This window comes from Carassius auratus, unplaced genomic scaffold, assembly GCF_003368295.1.
Source record: "Carassius auratus strain Wakin unplaced genomic scaffold, ASM336829v1 scaf_tig00023288, whole genome shotgun sequence".
Taxonomy (NCBI): Eukaryota; Metazoa; Chordata; class Actinopteri; order Cypriniformes; family Cyprinidae; genus Carassius; species Carassius auratus.
This window is the reverse complement of record NW_020525257.1, coordinates 62,460-85,439: the sequence shown is the minus strand read 5'-3', so window position 1 is coordinate 85,439 and position 22,980 is coordinate 62,460. Positions and strand designations below refer to the sequence as shown.

The 22,980-nt window shown below is 36.5% G+C and overlaps 1 protein-coding gene and 1 long non-coding RNA gene across 2 annotated transcripts; both read left to right on the top strand.

Moving 5' to 3' along the window:
- Positions 1–1,633: 1,633 nt before the first annotated feature.
- Positions 1,634–8,405, top strand: LOC113077834 (NLR family CARD domain-containing protein 3-like). Its single transcript, XM_026250098.1, has 7 exons — positions 1,634–1,920; positions 3,356–3,442; positions 3,544–3,645; positions 3,950–4,045; positions 4,221–6,014; positions 6,862–6,898; positions 8,337–8,405. The coding sequence occupies exons 1-7, from the start codon at positions 1,871–1,873 to the stop codon at positions 8,403–8,405; spliced, it is 2,235 nt and encodes a 744-aa protein (XP_026105883.1). The 5' UTR covers positions 1,634–1,870.
- Positions 8,406–11,118: 2,713 nt separating this feature from the next.
- Positions 11,119–22,009, top strand: LOC113077844 (uncharacterized). Its single transcript, XR_003281394.1, has 4 exons — positions 11,119–11,150; positions 19,240–19,410; positions 20,780–20,958; positions 21,284–22,009. It is a non-coding gene; the product is annotated as an uncharacterized LOC113077844 (long non-coding RNA).
- The last annotated feature ends 971 nt before the right edge of the window (positions 22,010–22,980 follow it).

Below are 22,980 nucleotides of genomic sequence, written 5' to 3'. Positions count from 1 at the left end.
ATGAAATGTGCTTTATACATGAACTTGTGTTGCCTTGCCTTGTTCCTGAAATAAACCTGTGCCTGACTCTATAATTGCATTGCAATCTGTCGGTGTGATCGGGGTTTCCAGTTTTGAGTTAATTATGATAACCCTGGCCTTTCACTGTATGTGGATGTAAATGTTAAAACGAAATTAAGGTTTTTATTTGTCAAGTTTTTACAATAGGGATGTACAGTACATTCATTGTACAAGTACAAATAATAATAAAAAAAGTTATCAGATTCTGGAAAATTATACTTCCGTAGATTATCTGCAATTCTCAATCCAATCGAACACGCTGACATTTTGCAAAGATGATGCGATTAAGTTAGTGTAGTTTTGCTGTTTATCTTAAGAAAACACATGTTTGTTGTGCTTTTGTGGATGTCTGTGGATCCAGCTTGTCTTGCACTGCTCAGAAGTGTTGTTCGGTCACACATAACCTGCTTTTATTCAGGTCAGAAGAAGCTGTGAGGAAGAAGCAGATTATTGAAGTCAGTCCTCAGACGGCTGTAGGAGGGTGTGGGGTCAGCACCGGTCATGTATGAATAACACTGCATTACACTCCTCGAACTCTGTGAATCTGCAGCTAAGATGCAGACTGAAGTTAGACGACAAGATGTAGGACTCAGATAGCTGTGTTTCTGAATAATCAATCATAAAGTGCTCATAAACATCAGAACAAACTGAACAGCAGAATCATAGTCATTCTTGCCAAAGTGTGTCTCAGTAAAGCTTCACTCTATCATCGGCAAACTCATTACTGCTCTGAAATCACAGGATACTGATGAATCAAGAGACAAGCTCAATAAAACTAAGTTGTCTCAATGTGATTAACATGCTATTACCAAAGTATTAAGCTTGAAGGAAGTGTAGTTTGTGCCAGTTGCTCTTGGCAAGTCCAAGCATATTTTCTGTATGTTTGCATGTATTTTTTGTATATATATACATGCATACATACACATTATTTATATATATATATATATATATATCGCAGGTTGATCAGTGAAGCCAAGCCTAGACATATCTGTTGATTTCTGAACACAGTGCCCAGTCAAATGCCGTTTATGTTTAGTGCTGAGTTCTGCACGCTCACAAATCATCTCATAACAAAGAATAGACACTGTGTAAGTAAGAGGTTAAATGTGCGTAGAGATATTAGGAGGTGGGGGTTTGCGGAGCTACATTTTAATATTAGAAACAGTACTAATAGTAGGCTATTAGTCAGATGCTATATATATTACTAAACAGTTTTTTAAGCTATCACTTTGGATAATTGATTCTTAGAATTTGTGACATTACACAAACAAACAAAATGCTATTTGCTTGACAATAAGTTTTATTTAATATTATAAATGAGTCTATTTATAAACATCTAAAATGCTACAAATGAGTCTATTATAAAATGTGTAATGAATTTGTTATGTAAAAAATAATTTGAAATGAATGAAGACTGAATCATGAAGTTATGATTCATACATCAAATATATTTTAATACGCCACACCCGTTGAAACAATGTACATAATCTATTTTTGAAGCGTGACATTAGTTCCAAAGGTCGTGAAGCGCAGGTGACTCGACGCTGCAGGTAACTTCTGCTTTCATTTTCTCCTGAAGGACGTGTGTTCTCTGATATGTGTTTGATATCTTTATTTTCAAGCGAATGGAGTGGTTTAGTTGCTGTTTCGTGTTGTCTGTGGTTGATTTTAACATTTGAGTTCAGATAAGACTTAGATTGTGTGTTTGAGTGAGCGCTGTTTCTGGACTCTCAGGATCCGTTCAGCTGAATGATTAGTTTGTCATTTCCACACAGTGACAGAGTAAGTGCTGGAGATCTCACTCTTCATCATGAATCACACACAAACACCACAAGATCAGGATTCCTCTCCAGGATGCAGGTACTTTCAACACATATTAACAATAAAAATGTTTGATGTTATTAGAAGATTTTAATTTTATCATGTTTTTTTCAAGGGCCTAATTATTAATATGATCTAAACTTTGATCCTGTTGTGCAACCTGTTACGCACTTTAAACCTGTTGTACACAATCTACCTTTGCCCTCTGAATTGCATATATGAGCCATAAAAGCCTGATGAAAGCAAATACACAAACTATATATATTTTGCACATTTATGAATGCAAGTTTGCATGTTTTTGATGAGTATTTTAATTCATACAGCCTGCTCTTCCTCAGAAAAATCCTTCAGGTTTGTGTATTTGAACCCTTTCCAGAAATAACTCTATGATTTTGAGATCCATCTTTTCACACTGAAGACAATTAAGGGACCCATGTACAACTGTTACAAAAGATTAAAATGCTCACTGATGCTCCAGAAGGAGAAAATATACATTAAGAACTGGGGGTGAAACTTTTGAACAGAATGGAGATGTATAAACTTTTCTTATTTCAACCTAATATATTTATAATATTTTTTTTCTTCACTTAGTACTTCCCTTTAGAACAGGGGTGGGGAACGTTGATCCTGGAGGACCTGTGTCCTTGCAGAGTTTTGCTCCAACCCTGAAAAAAACCATACCTGTGTCCTGAAGATCTTGATTAGCTTGTTCAGGTGTGTTTGATTAGGGTTGGAGCTAAACTCTGCAGGGACACAGGCCCTCCAGGATCAACGTTCCCCACCTCTGCTGTAGAAGCTACAAAAGATACTTTCATGTTTCCCAGGAGACAAAACAGGTGAAATTTATCCTGATCTTCAGGAGAGTCTGTGAGTGTTTGAACCATCTGTAATAATGAGCCACTCCGTTGTCTTCAGTGTGAAAGGGTGGATGTCAAAATCATACAGACATTGTTGGAAAGGGTTCAAATACACAAAAATGCTGGAAATCCAAAGAATTTGTGGGAGCTGAAGGACTTTTTCGGAAGAACAAAAGGCAGTTTAACTGTTCAGGACAAACAATAGACTCATGAACAACTATTAAAAAAATAAAATAAAAGTGGATCATTCAGCTAACAACATCAAGAATCAAGGGGATGTATACTTTCAAATAGGGTGATTTTTATAAATTCAACTATCACTTTCTCTTGAGGACTATATGCAAACGTATTTTGTGTGAAATACCTTATTCAGGTCAATACTAAATAAAAACTGGACAACAGTCCTACAGTAAATAAAAAAATAACACAGTTTGCATGAGACCTCTTATTTTGGCAAAATAATTAACATTTTGCAGATTCTACAAGGTGAGTGTAAACTTTTGACTTCAACTGTACATAGAATCCAGGTATGATTGGAATATTTGTTTGTTTGCTTTATCATGTGATTTGATTATTTCATCTGATATTTTATCATTTGCTCACAATCTCTGTTATAGTTCAGTTGATCAGAAGAGATCAGAAGCAGACCCCAGCTGTGTGTCTATGAGGAGTGATGATTCTATAGGTCCTCCACCAAATCTCAGGTACATTATTTCATCAACAGACAGAATTGAAATATTTGCTATGGAGTTTCATCATGATTATTTCATCTGATATTTGATCTTTTACACACTCTCTGTTATAGCTCAGTTCATCAGAAGAGATCAGAAGCAGAGCCCAGCTGTGTGTCTATGAGGAGTGATGCTTCTTTGCATCACCCAATTGACTTTAAGAGTTATGACACAAGGTTCAACCTCAAGTTCTAAATTGTTTTGTAAAATATATTTTTATAGTAAGATATTTTAAAATAAACTGTCCTAATTATACAGCAATGTAATAAGTAAACATGAGCAGAAGTCTGTCTATGAATGCAGCAGTAAATATAATGACAACAAGCAGATATAGAGCACAAAGTATAATTATTCATTTAGTTACATTTATTGTGACATTGAGCAGGTGCATTTTTAATAAAATAACAGCTTTTATTAAGGTAATTGGAATTAATATTATAATTTTTTACCAATGTCAGAGTGTTTGATTCTTGATTCAAGGTCAATCCTGCAACACAGATCAGAAACAAAACCCTTCTGTAAGAAATATGATCAGTCTATGAATCAACCACAACACAACACGTATCCTGGTGTGAGGTAAACTGGGAGATGTTTAATACAATGCATCATCACACATTACTGAAATACATCATTAATAACTGACACATTTATAAACTCTATGATATTTTCAGAATACATTAAAAAATATATGTTTTGCTCCGTACATTTTACTCTCTTGCTCATGTAATAATGTGGTATTTTAATTTTCCAGTCATGAAGTCCTAAACATGTTGAGATCAAATCTGAAGCAGAAGTTTGAGCGTCTGTATGAGGGAACAGCGACACAGAGAAACTCAACACTCCTGAATGAGATCTACACAGAGCTCTACATCACAGAGAGTGAGAGTGGAGAGATCAGTAATGAACATGAGGTGAGACAGATTGAGACACAATCCAGGAGAGAAGCAACAGAGGACACAGCCATCAAATGCAGTGACATCTTTAGACCTTTACCTGGACAAGACAAAGCCATCAGAACTGTGCTGACAAAGGGAGTCGCTGGCATTGGAAAAACAGTCTCTGTGCAGAAGCTGATCCTGGACTGGGCTGAAGGGAAAGAGAATCAGGACGTCCAGCTCATATTTCCACTTCCTTTCAGAGAAATCAATCTGATGAAGGACAAAACACTCAGTCTTGCAGATCTTCTTCATGTCTTTTTCCCTGAAACTAAAGAAATGGAGATATCCAGTGATGAATATAAAGTGTTGTTCATCTTTGATGGTCTGGATGAGTGTCGTCTGTCTCTGGACTTTAAGAGTAAAGTGAAAGTGTGTAATATATCTGAATCAGCCTCAGTGGACGAGCTGCTGATGAACCTCATTGTGGGGAATCTGCTTCCCTCTGCTCTCATCTGGATCACCTCCAGACCAGCAGCAGCTGATCTCGTCCCCTCTGAGTGTGTCCATCGAGTGACAGAGGTACGAGGCTTCAATCAGCCACAGAAGGAGGAATACTTCAGGAAGAGAATCAGTGATCAGAGTCTGGCCGACAGGATCATCTCACACCTGAAGTCATCAAGGAGCCTTTACATCATGTGCCACATCCCAGTGTTCTGCTGGATCTCAGCCGCTGTTCTGGAGAAGATGTTGAGTCGAGCAGAGAGTGGAGAGATTCCCAAGACTCTCACTCAGATGTACACACACTTCCTGATCCTTCAGACCGACATCAAACACGAGAAGGACTATGAGAAGAAGGTGACAGATGAAGACTTGATCCTCAAACTGGGGAAAGTGGCTTTTGAGCATCTTGTGAAAGGAAACCTGATCTTCTACGAGGAAGACCTGAGAGAGTGTGGTATTGATGTGACAGAAGCATCAGTGTACTCAGGATTGTGCACTCAGATCTTCAGAGAGGAGCTGGGCTTGTATCAGGGGAAAGTCTTCTGCTTTGTTCATCTGAGCATTCAGGAACATCTAGCAGCTCTATATGTGCACCTCTCCTGGATAAACCACAACATAAATGTGTTTGAGCCAATCACCAAACAGAGTTTACTGTCTAAAGTGAAAGACTTGTTTCAGCATGTTTCATTATCTGAGCTGCATCAGAGAACTGTGAAAGAGGCTCTACAGAGTAAAAATGGACATCTGGATCTTTTCCTGCGGTTCCTTCTGGGTTTGTCAGTGGAGTCTCATCAGATTCTCCTTCAACGAATAATGAAGCTAAAAAGAAGCAGCTCTGACAGAAATGAGAAAACAGTTGAGTACATCAAGAAGAAGATCAGGACCATTGAGTCTCCAGAGAAATCCATCAATCTGTTCCACTGTCTGAATGAACTGGGTGATCGTTCACTAGTGGAGGAAATACAACAGTATCTGAAATCTGGAGGAATAAAGAAAGCCAAACTCTCTTCATCTCAGTGGTCAGCTTTAGTTTTTGTGTTGTTGACATCAGAAGAGGAACTGAATGAGTTTCATCTTGATAAATTTGTAAAAGGAAAGGATAATCCTGAAAATATGAAAGTTCTTCAGAAGTTGCTGCCTGTGATTAAAGAATCCAGATCAGTTCAGTAAGTATCACTGAGAACAATCTCTTCACTGTTAAAACATGAAGAAAATCAGAGTTAAAAGCTCATTAATCTTCAGTGATGTAACTATTATTTTAGTGATCTGCAGTTTGATGTATTTTCAGTACAGAGACATTGTAAAAGATTTTTTCATGCATTCAAACAAAGTCACGTAAATAATGCTGGTTATCAAATTAAAAATGTTAAATTTAACATGAAGGAATTTAAATATTTCTCATCTGGCATAAAAGACGAAGCAGAAATCAAGAAATCAACCAAACAAGTGGAGAAGCAGCTCTTATATACAGCAGCTCAGATCTCCTCAAATCTGATGAATCAGTTACTGGAGCAAAACAGCAGCTTACTTGAACACACACTTTTGAAGACAACATTTGACATCTACAAAATGTTATTAATTGTAATTGTTTTGTATTTGTATGAATTTTTAAATGTTACAGAAGGGCACCTGGAATGACAAGATCTAGACTCAAACTTATATTAAAACACAAGAACTATCTTCCAGTTCACAGTCCAGCATCTGGATTATTTTAAACATGTTAAACCAGTTAGAAGTTGAATTAAAATAATTTAATTTTTACGCAATTAAGTTGTTTTAATGCTGTCTTTAAACATGTTGTGTCAATTTGCCCATGAAACAAGAATAAGTATGTTTTTTTTTTTGTTTTTTTTTCATGGTTTAAATTGATTTAATTTTATTGGATTTGCAATTTGTTCATTGCAGCAAGTTGTTTGATTGTTTTTTTGTTTTTGTTTTTTATTATAATTTTTTTATTTATTTATTTATAGCTGTTTGATAGTTTTTCACATTTTAATTTTAATTTCTCTACAGGTTGAGCGATTGTGGCATCACAGATGAAGGTTGTTCTGCTCTGACTTCAGCTCTGAGATCAAACCCCTCACACCTGAGAGAACTGGATCTGTCTGGGAATAAACTAAGAGATTCAGTGAAGCTGCTTTCTGATGTACTACAGGATCCTCGCTGTAAACTGGAGAAACTGAGGTAAGATCATATATGACTGTCACGGGAGGAGCACAAGACAGACACAGTGGGCGTGGCGTCAGGCCTCGGAGAGGCTTTTATTAACAGAAATCATAAAACAAAGGGAATAAAAGTGGCCAAAAGGGGGAAAGTGTCCAAAATAACAGGGAATCTGGTGTCCTCGTTGTGCTGCGGGGTTCGTGTGGGTCGGGCAGTGTTCATGGAGGAAGGGTCCAGGTAAGGGGCGGAGTCCGGCGGCCGCACGCGCTCCCCTCCTTGGTCCGGGGCGCGAGGGGCGGCGGCTTCCTCTAGCGGCCGCATCTCACTCGTCGGCCGCGGCGCTGGTAGGGGATGGACGGCCCGGCATCCTGGCCCGTCGGCCGTGTAAACGGGTGCGGTTCTCCTCCGGATCGCGGGTCCGGCTGCTCACGTCTCTTGTGGCGCGGGAGTCCCTCAACGCACCCTTCCTGGACCCACGAGGACACCAGTGTGCATGCACGGGGAAGAGACCGGTCTCCTGAGGAGAGGCGCGTTGGGCTTTTAAACAGCGGCGGTAATGAGGCTCCACTTCCTTCAGGTGTGCCCCATCACACGCCGCCAGCCCTGACTCGTCCAGCGCCCCTCCTCTCACACACCCACTCCAGTCGGGAGCCTGGTGAAGGGCGGCGATTTAGGACGGGGTGCCGGTGACAATCAGGGAGGAGGCAGCTGACTCGTCACAATGACTCTCACATGAAACACATTTAAAGTAAATATGAAGGGTTCAGCCTCAGCTTTTTAGTATTAAAATAAACAGCATTTCAAAAGTCATTGGTTCTGATGTTCACTGTAGTTTATATGTACAGTAGAGGATATCTGCATTTGTTACAGAAACAATTACATGAATACCATCAAGTAAGAAATCTAACTGAAGATAAACAAAATACAATCTTAATAACACAGAACGGTTTCAAGTTCTCACAAACAGAAACGGTCTGTATGCATTTGTCAACTTCATTCACTCCACAATGAACTTGAGATGCTCCAGTCTGTCTTTTTTTGTCTCCAAAACTGATTCTGACACCGGGGTTCAGTATTATCTGATACAGATCCTGATCTGATACCTGTGCAGTTTTTTAAATCCATATAGAGTTTATTTCTCTGTGTGTGGAACTGATAATCATTCTTTCACAATCAACTAAATACAGACTGTAACGAGTGGGGCAGGGCTGAGAGCCGTGGGAATGGAGCGAGGCCGGTGGAGTAATTGGAAATGAGAGACACCTGCGCCACTCACCCCTTTCCAATTACTCCTGCGTCTCGCTCCGTTCCCACTTGTCACACAGACTAATGCCGCATTCCAGGCAACCCATGACCCGTGTTTTTCCAACATTAAACCCGTGAAAGTTCACTAGAACGGCAGTCAAACCCGTGACTTCCCACTCGTGAACTCGTACTAGATCGATGTACTCCGAGTTCTGACATCACAGCACGTGAAACACCAATGGCAGCCCCTACGAATAATATTGCCTACGGATGCAGTGTTTATGCAAGTGGTACATATTGAAAAAACTATTTTAGGACAATGTAACTTAGCACTAAAACATATAATAAAATAAATAATAATCTAGCTACAATTCCTTGCGCTCAGGAAGTTTGGTGTGACTTGAACGATACAAAGTCATTAGTCGGGGTTTGAAATCGTGACTTGCAGCTCAAAAACCTGCCTGGAATGCAGCATTATTAATTATAAAGAAAAATAAAAAAATATATATATATATATATATATATGTGAAAAAAAATAAAGTAGGTTAGTGGATAATTCAGCAGCTAATGTTGTAATGTCCAGCAGCTTTTTTTTCTTTTTTTCTTTTTTTTTGTGAAAGTGAAGGTGTGAAGTGTGTAGTGTATTATAGTTGTGCAAAAGTTTATTTACGATACCTGATCCGGCAGAAAATGGCAGCATGAGTATCAACATTGTTGCTTCCGTACCGTACACAATGTTAATAATGTTAAAATATTCCTAACACAGGGGTCTTTAAATACTGCAAGTTAAATTTAGATGTCATATGATCATGTTTTGTGTTTGACCTCAATTAATAATGTATTCCCAGCTAAACTGATCTGATCTGAGAGAGTGAAGAGTGTGTCATTGTTCTCTACAGGTTGAGTGATTGTGGCGTCACAGATGAAGGTTGTGCTGCTCTGACTTCAGCTCTGAGATCAAACCCCTCACACCTGAGAGAACTGGATCTGTCTGTGAATAAACTAAGAGATTCAGGAGTGAAGCTGCTTTCTGATGTACTACAGGATCCTCGCTGTAAACTGGAGAAACTGAGGTAAGATCATATATGACTCTCACATGAAGCACATTTAAAGTAAATATGAAGGTTTCAGCCTCAGCTTTTCAGTATTAAAATAAATAGCATTTCAAAAGTCATTGGTTCTGATGGGGCCTGATTATTATTATTATTATTATTATTTATTTTTTTAATGTATAATTTGTATTTCTCTGTGTGTCGAACTTATAATCACTCTTTAACAATCAACTAAATAAAGACTAATTAATTATAAATTATATATATATATATATATATATATATATATATATATAAACAAAACTTATAAACTAGGTTAGTGAGTAATTCAGCAGCTAATTCAAAAAAAAAATGCACAATTATTTTATAAATCTAAATATGAACAGGAGGAATGGCTAACCGCACACTGATCCACTCAAGACTGAAAGTCTACAAAAATTATTTATTTTTCGATTTGCATCGTGCAAAAAAGTGCAAAGTGCATGTGAGTTAAAAACAGAATGGACACCAGCAAACGTTTCAGCGCATTGCTATCTTCAGTGCTCATTTAGCAAACAACCTTCACCCTTTTTAAGTAAGTCAGCAATTAACCACAATCAGTTGAATTGTCCTTAATTTGCTGACTTGCTTAAAAAGGGTGAACGATGCAAATTGAAAAATAAATAATTTTTGTAGACTTTCAGTCTTGAGTGGATCAGTGTGCGGTTAGCCATTCCTCCTGTTCATTCTAATGCCATTGGCTCTACGCACCTGCAGTACTAAGAACTTTTTTTCTGTTTGGAGCGCTACATATTTTTTCTAGTTTCACATAAATCTAAATATATAATGTAAAAAAAAAACGTATTTAGTAGAGAACAAATTAAAGTGTAGCACTAAATCTGGTAAAATGTTGCATGTTGCTATTTGTATTGTTGTAAAGTCCATTCATGAACAACAATGTATTTATATTTAAACGCATGCTATAAAATGAAAAGACATTTCTTTTAAATGTATAGTGTATTATACATATAGACAACAACATATGATGGAAAGGACAGAACAAATACATTGCAGCACAAAGCACTTACAGAATGATGCACTTGAAGCAGTCGATGTACGCAGCACTTCACATTAAACATTTATTGTCTTTTCTTCGCCCATGTTTTGTTCTAACAGACATCCGGTATCAAGTTACATGATTTAGAAACAACAATAAACTCCAGCAAGATAAAGTTATTTTATGTAAAACCATAGACATTTATCTACAATCAAGTCTAATAATGGAACACTGAATGATCTTTGAGAGAGTTTTACCGAGCTGACTGTAGTAACTGAATGTGATCAGGGTTTGAATGATGAATGATGACTGACAGCCGCAGCGGAGAAAAGAGTTTGTGTGAAATTAAGGACTTATATTAAACTGTATCTCACATTAAACTGTCATATGTCTTCAGAACACTTGGAATATAGTGCATGAAAACTTTATTGTGCAGCTTAACAGTAACACAGAATATATGAACAATATTGATTTGGACAGGCCCTGTTAAAAGATTTCTAACACAGGGGTCTTTAAATACTGCATGTTAGATGTGGATGTTTTATGATCATGTCTTGTATCTGACATCAATTAATAATGTGCTCCCAGCTAAACTGATCTGATCTGAGACTGAAGAGTGTCATTGTTCTCTACAGATTGAGAGATTGTGGTGTCACAGATGAAGGTTGTTCTGCTCTGACTTCAGCTCTGAGATCAAACCCCTCACACCTGAGAGAACTGGATCTGTCTCTGAATAAACTAAGAGATTCAGTGAAGCTGCTTTCTGATGTACTACAGGATCCTCGCTGTAAACTGGAGAAACTGTGGTAAGATCTCTCTGATAGTCACATGTCTTTGTCCTCAGTAAACCATCATTTAATGTCAATTCTAGGAATATAAACAGCAAAACACACTATATTTCAGCAGAACTGACTCTGATTAAGTTAATTTCATTCATTTCCATTACATCACATGCTTTTCTTATGATAGTTTGATCAATAATGAACTTTCAGATAACATGTAAAAGAGTAATCCAGAGTCTCTGTGACTTACTGCAGGATGAATATCTCAGAGGTTTAGAGTTGAACAGACAAGAGTCTGAATGTGTTTAGTTTTAACTCAGTATTACAGTGATCAATGACTGAATGAAAGTTATAATCACTTCAGTGTTCAGCATTTTCATTGATAAAAGACCCTCAAGACCTGTAAAACCACAAGCAGTATTTTTATTTTCTATATTTATTTGCTGCTCTATCAGCAGGTTCATGTTCCTCTTATATCAGGGAGAGGTAAATTCGGTCCTGGAGGGACACAGTCCTGCAGAGTTTAGCTCCAACCCCAATTAAACACAGCTGAACACAGGGCCGGATCATGACACGGAGCGATTTAAAGTCCTCCTCGGTTGAAATCATGTTCTGGAGAGAGCAGTATTTCGTCTGGGCAGATGTCCTCCTGTAGGTGTTTATTAGAGGAGCAAGTGACTGTTTCTCCAGACAGATCTGTCTTTATATCACTATGAAACAATATCTCACATTCAGCTCTGTGTGTCTGTTCAGTCCTGAAGCACATGACAGTTTCAAACAGCAGCATTGAGCATCAACATGCAGAAATCTCATTCTGTCAGCAGCAGTATGTGACAATGCTTGTCATTATATCTCCTCTCCTGCTCTGAGACCAGAGTCAATAACAAACTACACACACTTCAACTACAATTAACACTGTGTCATTGTTCTCTACAGGTTGAGATATTGTGACATCACAGATGAAGGTTGTGCTGCTCTGACTTCAGCTCTGAGATCAAACCCCTCACACCTGAGAGAACTGGATCTGTCTGGGAATAAACTAAGAGATTCAGTGAAGCTGCTTTCTGATGTACTACAGGATCCTCGCTGTAAACTGGAGAAACTGAGGTAAGATCATATATAACTCACACATGAAGCACATTTAAAGTTAATATGAAGGTTTCAGCCTCAGCTTTTCAGTAATAAAATAAACAGCATTGCAAAAGTAACTGGTTCTGATGGGCCCTGATTATTATTATTATTATTATTTATTTTTTTATGTATAATTTGTATTTCTGTGTGTCGAACTTATAATCACTCTTTAACAATCAACTAAATACAGACTAATTAATTATAAATAATATATATATATATATATATATAAACAAAACTTATAAACTAGGTTAGTGAGTAATTCAGCAGCTAATTCAAAAAAAAAAATGCACAATTATTTTATAAATATAAATATGAACAGGAGGAATGGCTAACCGCACACTGATCCACTCAAGACTGAAAGTCTACAAAAATGATTTATTTTTCGATTTGCATCGTGCAAAAATGTGCAAAGTGCATGTGAGTTAAAAACAGAATGGACACCAGCAAACGTTTCAATCAGCTGAATTGTCCTTAATTTGCTGACTTGCTTAAAAAGGGTGAACGATGCAAATTGAAAAATAAATAATTTTTGTAGACTTTCAGTCTTGAGTGGATCAGTGTGCGGTTAGCCATTCCTCCTGTTCATTCTAATGCCATTGGCTCTACGCACCTGCAGTACTAAGAACTTTTTTTCTGTTTGGAGCGCTACATATTTTTTCTAGTTTCACATAAATCTAAATATATAATGTAAAAAAACGTATTTAGTAGGGAACAAATAAGTGTAGCACTAAATCTGGTAAAATGTTGCATGTTGCTATTTGTATTGTTGTAAAGTCCATTCAGCATTATACATATATTCAACAACATATGATGGAAAGGACAGAACAAATACATTGCAGCACAAAGCACTTACAGAATGATGCACTTGAAGGAGTCGATGTACGCAGCACTTCACATTAAACAGATCAGAGAACAAAGAGAAGAGATACTGATGTGTAGTGTATTATATCTGTGCAACAGTTGATTTTCTTTTAACAGATTTTAATTTCAGTTAGTGTGCAGCTTAAAAACATTTTATAGTCTTTTCTTCTCCCATGTTTTGTTCTAACAGACATCAGGTATCAATTAACATGATTTAGAAACAACAATAAACTCCAGCAAGATAAAGTTATTTTATGCAAAACCATACACATTTATCTACAATCAAGTCTAATAATGGGAACACTGAATGATCTTTGAGAGAGTTTTACCGAGCTGACTGTAGTAACTGAATGTGATCAGGGTTTGAATGATGAATGATGACTGACAGCCGCAGCGGAGAAAAGAGTTTGTGTGAAAATTAAGGACTTATATTCAACTGTACCTCACATTAAACTATCATATGTCTCCAGAACACTTGGAATATAGTGCAGGAAAACTTCATTGTGCTTTAAAATGTTTTTGTAGCTTAACAGAATATTATATGAACAATATCAGATTTGGACAGGCCCTGTCTGACCGATACCTGATCCAGCAGAAAATGGCAGTATGAGTATTTGAAATTGTTAATTCTCTACTGTATACAATGTTAAAAATGTTAAAGTATTTCTAAAACAGGGGTCTTTAAATACTGCATGTTAAATTTAGATGTCATATGATCATGTTTTGTGTTTGACCTCAATTAATAATGGTTTCACATCTAATCTGATCTGATCTGAGAGAGTGAAGAGTGTGTCATTGTTCTCTACAGGTTGAGATATTGTGGTGTCACAGATGAAGGTTGTGCTGCTCTGACTTCAGCTCTGAGATCAAACCCCTCACACCTGAGAGAACTGGATCTGTCTGACAATAATCTAAGAGATTCAGTGAAGCTGCTTTCTGATGTACTACAGGATCCTCGCTGTAAACTGGAGAAACTGAGGTAAAATCTCTTTGATAGTCACATGTCTTTGTCCTCAGAAAACCATAATTTAATGTAAATTCAGCAATTTTCAGTAAACAAAATATATTTGAGCAAAATTTACTCTGTTCATATAAATCATTTCCATTACATCACATGCTTTGCTTATGATAGTTTGATCAATAATGCACTTTCAGATAACATGTAAAAGAGTAATCCAGAGTCTCTGTGACTTACTGCAGGATGAATATCTCAGAGGTTTAGAGTTGAACAGACAAGAGTCTGAATGTGTTTAGTTTTAACTCAGTATTACAGTGATCAATGACTGAATGAAAGTTATAATCACTTCAGTGTTCAGCATTATCATTGATAAAAGATCCTCAAGACCTGTAAAACCACAAGCAGTATTTTTATTTTCTATATTTATTTGCTGCTCTATCAGCAGGTTCATGTTCCTCTTATATCAGGGAGAGGTAAACTCGGTCCTGGAGGGACACAGTCCTGTAGAGTTTAGCTCCAACCCCAATTAAACACAGCTGAACACAGGGCCGGATCATGACACGGACCGATTTAAAGTCCTCCTCGGTTGAAATCATGTCCCGGGGAGAGCAGTATTTCGTCTGGGTCTCCCTCTGCTCTAGTGTCCTGTTCACCGGTGTGTTAATCCAGTCTTTCTGAACACAGTAATCAGTGTCTTCAGGATCTCTAGAAAGTTACAGAAGGTGAGTTTAATCAGGGTTGAAGCTAAACTCTGTGATCCTCCAGGACCGATCACATCTCTTGTTCATCTCTGTCTTACTTCATGAGAAAAGCCTTATTTAAGAAAATAAAGTTCATCAAAGTAGAAAATAAACTCCAAAGACAATAAAGCTGGAGGTAAACCGGTGATGAGTCAGAAGAAAAGTTCATTAACATGATCTCAATGCTTGTGTAGGCAATAGTTCTGACTTTGGACCTTGAGAATCTCTATTGAGTTCAACACATTTCTATTCAGTTTTCATCTGCCAGATGAGACCAAACATGACACAATTCTGTGTTTGATCACTACTTCATAAGCACATGCCAGTTTCAAACAGCAGCATTGAGCATCAACATGCAGAAATCTCATTCTGTCAGCAGCAGTATGTGACAATGCTTGTCATTATATCTCCTCTCCTGGTCTGAGACCAGAGTCAATAACAAACTACAGACACTTCAACTACAATTAACACTGTGTCATTGTTCTCTACAGGTTGAGACATTGTGACGTCACAGATGAAGGTTGTGCTGCTCTGACTTCAGCTCTGAGATCAAACCCCTCACACCTGAGAAAACTGAATCTGTCTCTGAATAATCTAAGAGATTCAGTGAAGCTGCTTTCTGATGTACTACAGGATCCTCGCTGTAAACTGGAGAAACTGAGGTAAGATCATGTATGACTGACACATGAAGCACATTTCAAGTAAAAATGAAGGGTTCAGCCTCAGCTTTTTAGTATTAAAATAAACAGCATTTCAAAAGTCATTGGTTCTGATGTTCACTGTAGTTTATCTGTACAGTAAAGGATATCTGCATGCACGTCCTGATTTTGCCAAGTTCGATGTGTTCCTAGGTCAACATATTTTGTTGACCCTGGAACAACATTTTACTCCAAAAATATATTCTTAACCATATCCCTACACCTAAACCTAACCTTAACCATGAGTAATCCCTAAAATCAGAGGAAATGATAGATGACACTGATGTACAAGCACCAAACACTGATTTTAAGCTTAAACTTCACAAAATCTATAAACTGGTTCTAAAAATCTGATTGGTTAATCACAATGTTGTTCCAGGGTCAACAACGATGTTGTCCCAGGAACATGTCTCACTTGGTAAAATCAGGTTCTGCATATCTGCATTTGTTACAGAAACAATTACATGAATACCATCAAGTGAAAAATCTAACAGAAGATAAACAAAATGTAATCTTAATAACAGAACAGTTTCAAGTTCTCACGAACAGAAACTGTCTGTATGCATTTCTGTCAACTTCATTCACTCCACAATGAACTAGAGATTCTCCAATCTGTCTTTTTTGTCTCCAACACTGATTCTGACACCGGGGTTCAGTATTATCTGATACAGATCCTGATCTGATACCTGTGCAGTTTTTTAAATCCATATAGAGTTTATTTCTCTGTGTGTGGAACTGATAATCATTCTTTCACAATCAACTAAATACAGACTGTAACGAGTGGGGCAGGGCTGAGAGCCGTGGGAATGGAGCGAGGCCGGTGGAGTAATTGGAAATGAGAGACACCTGCGCCACTCACCCCTTTCCAATTACTCCTGCGTCTCGCTCCGTTCCCACTCGTCACACAGACTAATGCCGCATTCCAGGCAACCCATGACCCGTGTTTTTCCAACATTAAACCCGTGAAAGTGCACTAGAACGGCAGTCAAACCCGTGACTTCCCACTCGTGAACTCGTACTAGATCGATGTACTCCGAGTTCTGACATCACAGCACGTGAAACACCAATGGCAGCCCCTACGAATAATATTGCCTACGGATGCAGTGTTTATGCAAGTGGTACACGTTGAAAAAACTATTTAAGGACAATGTAACATCGCACTAAAATATATAATAAAATAAATAATATTCTAGCTACAATTCCTTGCGCTCAGGAAGTTTGGCGTGACTTGAACGATACAAAGTCATTAGTCGTGGTTTGAAATCGTGACTTGCAGCTCAAAAACCTGCCTGGAATGCAGCATTATTAATTATAAAGAAAAATTAAAAAAATATATATATGTGAAAAAAAATAAAGTAGGTTAGTGGATAATTCAGCAGCTAATGTTGTAATGTACAGCAGCTTTTTTTTCTTTTTTTCTTTTTTTTTTTCTTCAGAACACTTGGAATATAGTGCATGAAAACTTTATTGTGCTTTAAAATGTTTTTGTAGCTTAACAGTAACAGAATATTATATGAACAATATCAGATTTGGACAGGCCCTGTCTGACCGATACCTGATCCAGCAGAAAATGGCAGCATGAGTATCAACATTGTTGCTTCCGTACCGTACACAATGTTAATAATGTTCAAATATTCCTAACACAGGGGTCTTTAAATACTGCAAGTTAAATTTAGATGTCTTATGATCATGTTTTGTGTTTGACCTCAATTAATAATGGTTTCACATCTAAACTGATCTGATCTGAGAGATTGAAGAGTGTGTCATTGTTCTCTACAGGTTGAGTGATTGTGGTGTCACAGATGAAGGTTGTTCTGCTCTGACTTCAGCTCTGAGATCAAACCCCTCACACCTGAGAGAACTGGATCTGTCTCTGAATAAACTAAGAGATTCAGGAGTGAAGCTGCTTTCTGATGTACTACAGGATCCTCGCTGTAAACTGGAGAAACTGAGGTAAGATCATATATAACTCTCACAGGAAGCACATTTAAAGTAAATATGAAGTGTTCAGCCACAGCTTTTCAGTATTAAAATAAACAGCATTGCAAAAGTCATTGGTTCTGATGGGGCCTGATTATTATTATTATTTATTTTTTTAATGTATAATTTGTATTTCTCTGTGTCTCGAACTTATAATCACTCTTTAACAATCTACTAAATACAGACTAATTAATTATAAATAATATATATATATATATATATATATATATATATATATATATATATAAAAATTATAAACTAGGTTAGTGAGTAATTCAGCAGCTAATTCAAAAAAAAAAAAAGCACAATTATTTTATAAATCTAAATATGAACAGGAGGAATGGCTAACCGCACACTGATCCACTCAAGACTGAAAGTCTACAAAAATGATTTATTTTTCGATTTGCATCGTGCAAAAAAAGTGCAAAGTGCATGTGAGTTAAAAACAGAATGGACACCAGCAAACGTTTCAATCAGTTGAATTGTCCTTAATTTGCTGACATGCTTAAAAAGGGTGAACGATGCAAATTGAAAAATAAATAATTTTTGTAGACTTTCAGTCTTGAGTGGATCAGTGTGCGGTTAGCCATTCCTCCTGTTCATTCTAATGCCATTGGCTCTACGCACCTGCAGTACTAAGAACTTTTTGTTTGGAGCGCTACATATTTTTTCTAGATTCACATAAATCTAAATATATAATGTAAAAAAACGTATTTAGTAGGTAACAAATAAAAGTGTAGCACTAAATCTGGTAAAATGTTGCATGTTGCTATTTGTATTGTTGTAAAGTCCATTCATGAACAACAATATATTTATATTTAAACACATGCTATAAAATGAAAAGACATTTCTTTTAAATGTATAGTGCATTATACATATATTCAACAACATATGATGGAAAGGACAGAACAAATACATTGCAGCACAAAGCACTTACAGAATGATGCACTTGAAGCAGTCGATGTACGCAGCACTTCACATTAAACAGTTCAGAGAACAAAGAGAAGAGATACTGATGTGTCGTGTATTATATCTGTGCAACAGTTGATTTTCTTTTAACCGATTTAAATTCCAATTACTGTGCAGCTTAAAAACATTTTATAGTCTTTTCTTCTCCCATGTTTTGTTCTAATAGACATCCGGTATCAAGTTACATGATTTAGAAACAACAATAAACTCCAGCAAGATAAAGTTATTTTATGCAAAACCATAGACATTTATCTACAATCAAGTCTAATAATGGGAACACTGAATGATCTTTGAGAGAGTTTTACCGAGCTGACTGTAGTAACTGAATGTGATCAGGGTTTGAATGATGAATGATGACTGACAGCCACAGCGGAGAAAAGAGTTTGTGTGAAAATTAAGGACTTATATTCAACTGTACCTCACATTAAACTGTCATATGTCTTAAGAACACTTGGAATATAGTGCATGAAAACTTTATTGTGCAGATTAACAGTAACACAGAATATATGAACAATATCGGATTTGGACAGGCCCTGTCTGACCGATACCTGATCCAGCAGAAAATGGCAGTATGAGTATTTGAAATTGTTAATTCTCTACTGTATACAATGTTAAAAATGTTAAAGTATTTCTAAAACAGGGGTCTTTAAATACTGCATGTTAAATTTAGATGTCTTATGATCATGTTTTGTGTTTGACCTCAATTAATAATGGATTCACATCTAAACTGATCTGATCTGAGAGAGTGAAGAGTGTGTCATTGTTCTCTACAGGTTGTATAATTGTGGCGTCACAGATGAAGGTTGTGCTGCTCTGACTTCAGCTCTGAGATCAAACCCCTCACACCTGAGAGAACTGAATCTGTCTCTGAATAAACTAAGAGATTCAGTGAAGCTGCTTTCTGATGTACTACAGGATCCTCGCTGTAAACTGGAGAAACTGTGGTAAGATCTCTCTGATAGTCACATGTCTTTGTCCTCAGTAAACCATAATTTAATGTAAATTCAGCAATTTTCAGGAAACAAAATATATTTCAGCAAAATTAACTCTGTTCATATAACTCATTTCCATTACATCACATGCTTTTCTTATGGTAGTTGGATCAATAATGAACTTTCAGATAACATGTAAAATAGTAATCCAGAGTCTCTGTGACTTACTGCAGGATGAATATCTCAGAGGTTTAGAGTTGAACAGACAAGAGTCTGAATGTGTTTAGTTTTAACTCAGTATTACAGTGATCAATGACTGAATGAAAGTTATAATCACTTCAGTGTTCAGCATTATCATTGATAAAAGACCCTCAAGACCTGTAAAACCACAAGCAGTATTTTTATTTTATATATTTATTTGCTGCTCTATTAGCAGGTTCATGTTCCTCTTATATCAGGGAGAGGTAAACTCGGTCCTGGAGGGACACAGTCCTGCAGAGTTTAGCTCCAACCCCAATTAAACACAGCTGAACACAGGACCGGATCATGACACGGACCGATTTAAAGTCCTCCTCGGTTGAAATCATGTCCCGGGGAGAGCAGTATTTCGTCTGGGTCTCCCTCTGCTCTAGTGTCCTGTTCACCTGTGTGTTAATCCAGTCTTTCTGAACACAGTAATCAGTGTCTTCAGGATCTCTAGAAAGTTACAGAAGGTGAGTTTAATCAGGGTTGAAGCTAAACTCTGTGATCCTCCAGGACCGATCATGTCCCTTGTTCATCTCTGTCTTATTTCCTGAGAAAAGCCTTATTTAAGAAAATAAAGTTCATCAAAGTAGAAAATAAACTCCAAAGACAATAAAGCTGGAGGTAAACCGGTGATGAGTCAGAAGAAAAGTCCATTAACATGATCTCAATGCTTGTGTAGGCAATAGTTCTGACTTTGGACCTTGAGAATCTCTATTGAGTTCAACACATTTCTATTCAGTTTTAATCTGCCGGATGAGACCAAACATGACCAAAGTCTGTGTTTGATCACAAGAGTTAATAAATGAGATGTAATGGTTACACATGGCTCCTGTGAAGCAGATGTCCTCCTGTAGGTGTTTATTAGAGGAGCAAGTGACTGTTTCTCCAGACAGATCTGTGCTTATATCACTATGAAACACTATCTCACATTCAGCTCTGTGTGTCTGTTCAGTCCTGAAGCACATGACAGTTTCAAACAGCAGCATTGAGCATCAACATGCAGAAATCTCAATCTGTCAGCAGCAGTATGTGACAATGCTTGTCATTATATCTCCTCTCCTGCTCTGAGACCAGAGTCAATAACAAACTACACACACTTCAACTACAATTAACACTGCGTCATTGTTCTCTACAGGTTGTATAATTGTGACGTCACAGATGAAGGTTGTGCTGCTCTGACTTCAGCTCTGAGATCAAACCCCTCACACCTGAGAGAACTGAATCTGTCTTACAATAAACTAAGAGATTCTAGTAGGAAGTTACTTTCTGATCTGGAGATGGATCCACATTATAAACTGGAGACATTACTCTATTGTGAGTGTTTGTTTATTTCAAGTTTCTAAATTGAGGAACAGACTCCTGTGTGTGTGATTGGAGAATATAAGATAATAATTCAGCTCCACTTTAATCTCTGTACTTTAAACTGTTTTTAATTCTGTGATGTGACTTATTTTGAATATATATTAATATTTTAATGTCTTACAGTGTCTCTAGGTGACAGTAGTTGTTGATCATTTACTGTTATTAATCTCTGGCTGTAATATGAATATACTGTGTTTTCTGAGCTGGATCTGCTGATGTGATGTGACAGCAGTAATGTATCAGACTCATATGTGTCTGTCTGTGTGTTTTATTGTAGGACTCTCAGTGTTTAGACGTCAGTTCAGTTTCCTCAGGATCAGCTGATGGTGAATAAGGAGCCGCTTCAGAGACGTCACAGACACACAATCAACACAGACTGTGTGATGGGGACACAAGAATTTAGAGATGTTCATTTTCCTGACCGACTCCCTACGCTCGTTATCTCATTATTGACTGTTGACAAAATTAGAATGTTACATTAGATTTAAATTAAATTATATAATAATCTGTATGTCCAAAATTCGTTTTCACTGTAATAAGGAAAACTAAAAATCAAGTGATTGCAAACGGATCTCGTGGGAAACTTTTGTGTTCGTGCAGAATGAGATGTTGATATATTTCTCTTTAAATACTTTTTATTTCTAAATGTTTATATGTTGTTTATAACAAATAATTTTATAGCTGCTTATATTTTCTGCTTTGTATTTTCCTCTGGTCTGAATACTGTAAAATTTAAAGGATTCGAAAATGATTTTTTCTTCTCTCAACACAATTTTGACTGATATGTGTACAGCAGATATTTTATATGTATTTTTTTATCCATGCAGCAAATGTTTTTCAAACATGTTTAAAAAAAAGCTTTGGGGAGAAAATAAGTTTTTAATCTTTATAAGTAAAACATTGTCATGAATTTGCAAACCAATGTACAACCAGCTGGGAACAAAAGAGCTTGCTGTAATTGACTAAATTCAGATTGCTGTTATACATGTATTGCAAATGAATAAATCAAGAGATGTTTAGAGCTCAGTCTATCTTTCACCTCAGATGCACTTCTGTAAATCTCACAGTTAATCGAAGTCTTTGAAACTCATTTACTGAGACAAACCCTGTCTATAATATCTGCATCTCATTAGGCTTCGGTTAATAAGATACCAAACATCAAGGGAAATTTGATATTAAGATTGTGATTAAAACATTTTTTTTTTTCAGAGATGGATGGTGAACTGAGGAAGACAAGTGTTTTTATTTATTCTATTATTTAAAAACATTATTATTGTTATTTTAAATATTAAACATTTGAAAAAAAAGGAAAGATAAGCATAGATGCTGATTTGCACCTTTATATATTGGCAGTTAGTTTTAATCTGTCTATATATTATATTTAGTTAAAATAATGCCTTAAAATGGTGATACAGGGCAGAGCCGGGAAAAACACTTCCCTCAAGAACTGTGTAATTTTTTAATGTGAAACACAAGTTAAATGTGTTCAGAAAATTCTAAACAAAATATGAAAAATGTACAGTTTTCATGTTATTAGATTTTTAACAAAAATACTTACCCCACAGTTGAGGTAAAACACCCCCCAGTCTGACAAAGCAATTTACTTTACACATTTACTGCCAAATCAAAGTACAGACTTTTTTTAGCTTAAAATTATAAATAATATAATCAATAATTATGAATTACAAAATTATAATAGCCTATTTGACATATCATTTTATCAGCTGATGCTAACTGACTTTCTACAAAACAACAAGCTTTAAATCACTTTTTTTTCCTGACTGCTAAAAAGTAGATAATTTACTGTGAAATCTGTTTTCTCTCCGGTACATCACCAGCGTAAGCTTCATATTGAATATTTCTACATCATTCTTACCAATATAGTTTATAAAAATATAGTTTATTATTATTATTATTATTATTATTATTATTATTAATTTATTTATTTTCTAGAGATTTATGATGAACTGAGAC

Coding starts and splice junctions, on each gene's coding strand:
- LOC113077834 (XM_026250098.1), top strand. CDS start 1,871: ATGAATCACACACAAACACCACAAGATCAGGATTCCTCTCCAGGATGC. Junction 3,646..3,949: donor TTTAAGAGTTATGACACAAG/GTTCAACCTCAA, acceptor TCTTGATTCAAG/GTCAATCCTGCAACACAGAT. Junction 6,899..8,336: donor TCACAGATGAAGGTTGTTCT/GCTCTGACTTCA, acceptor CTTGTCACACAG/ACTAATGCCGCATTCCAGGC.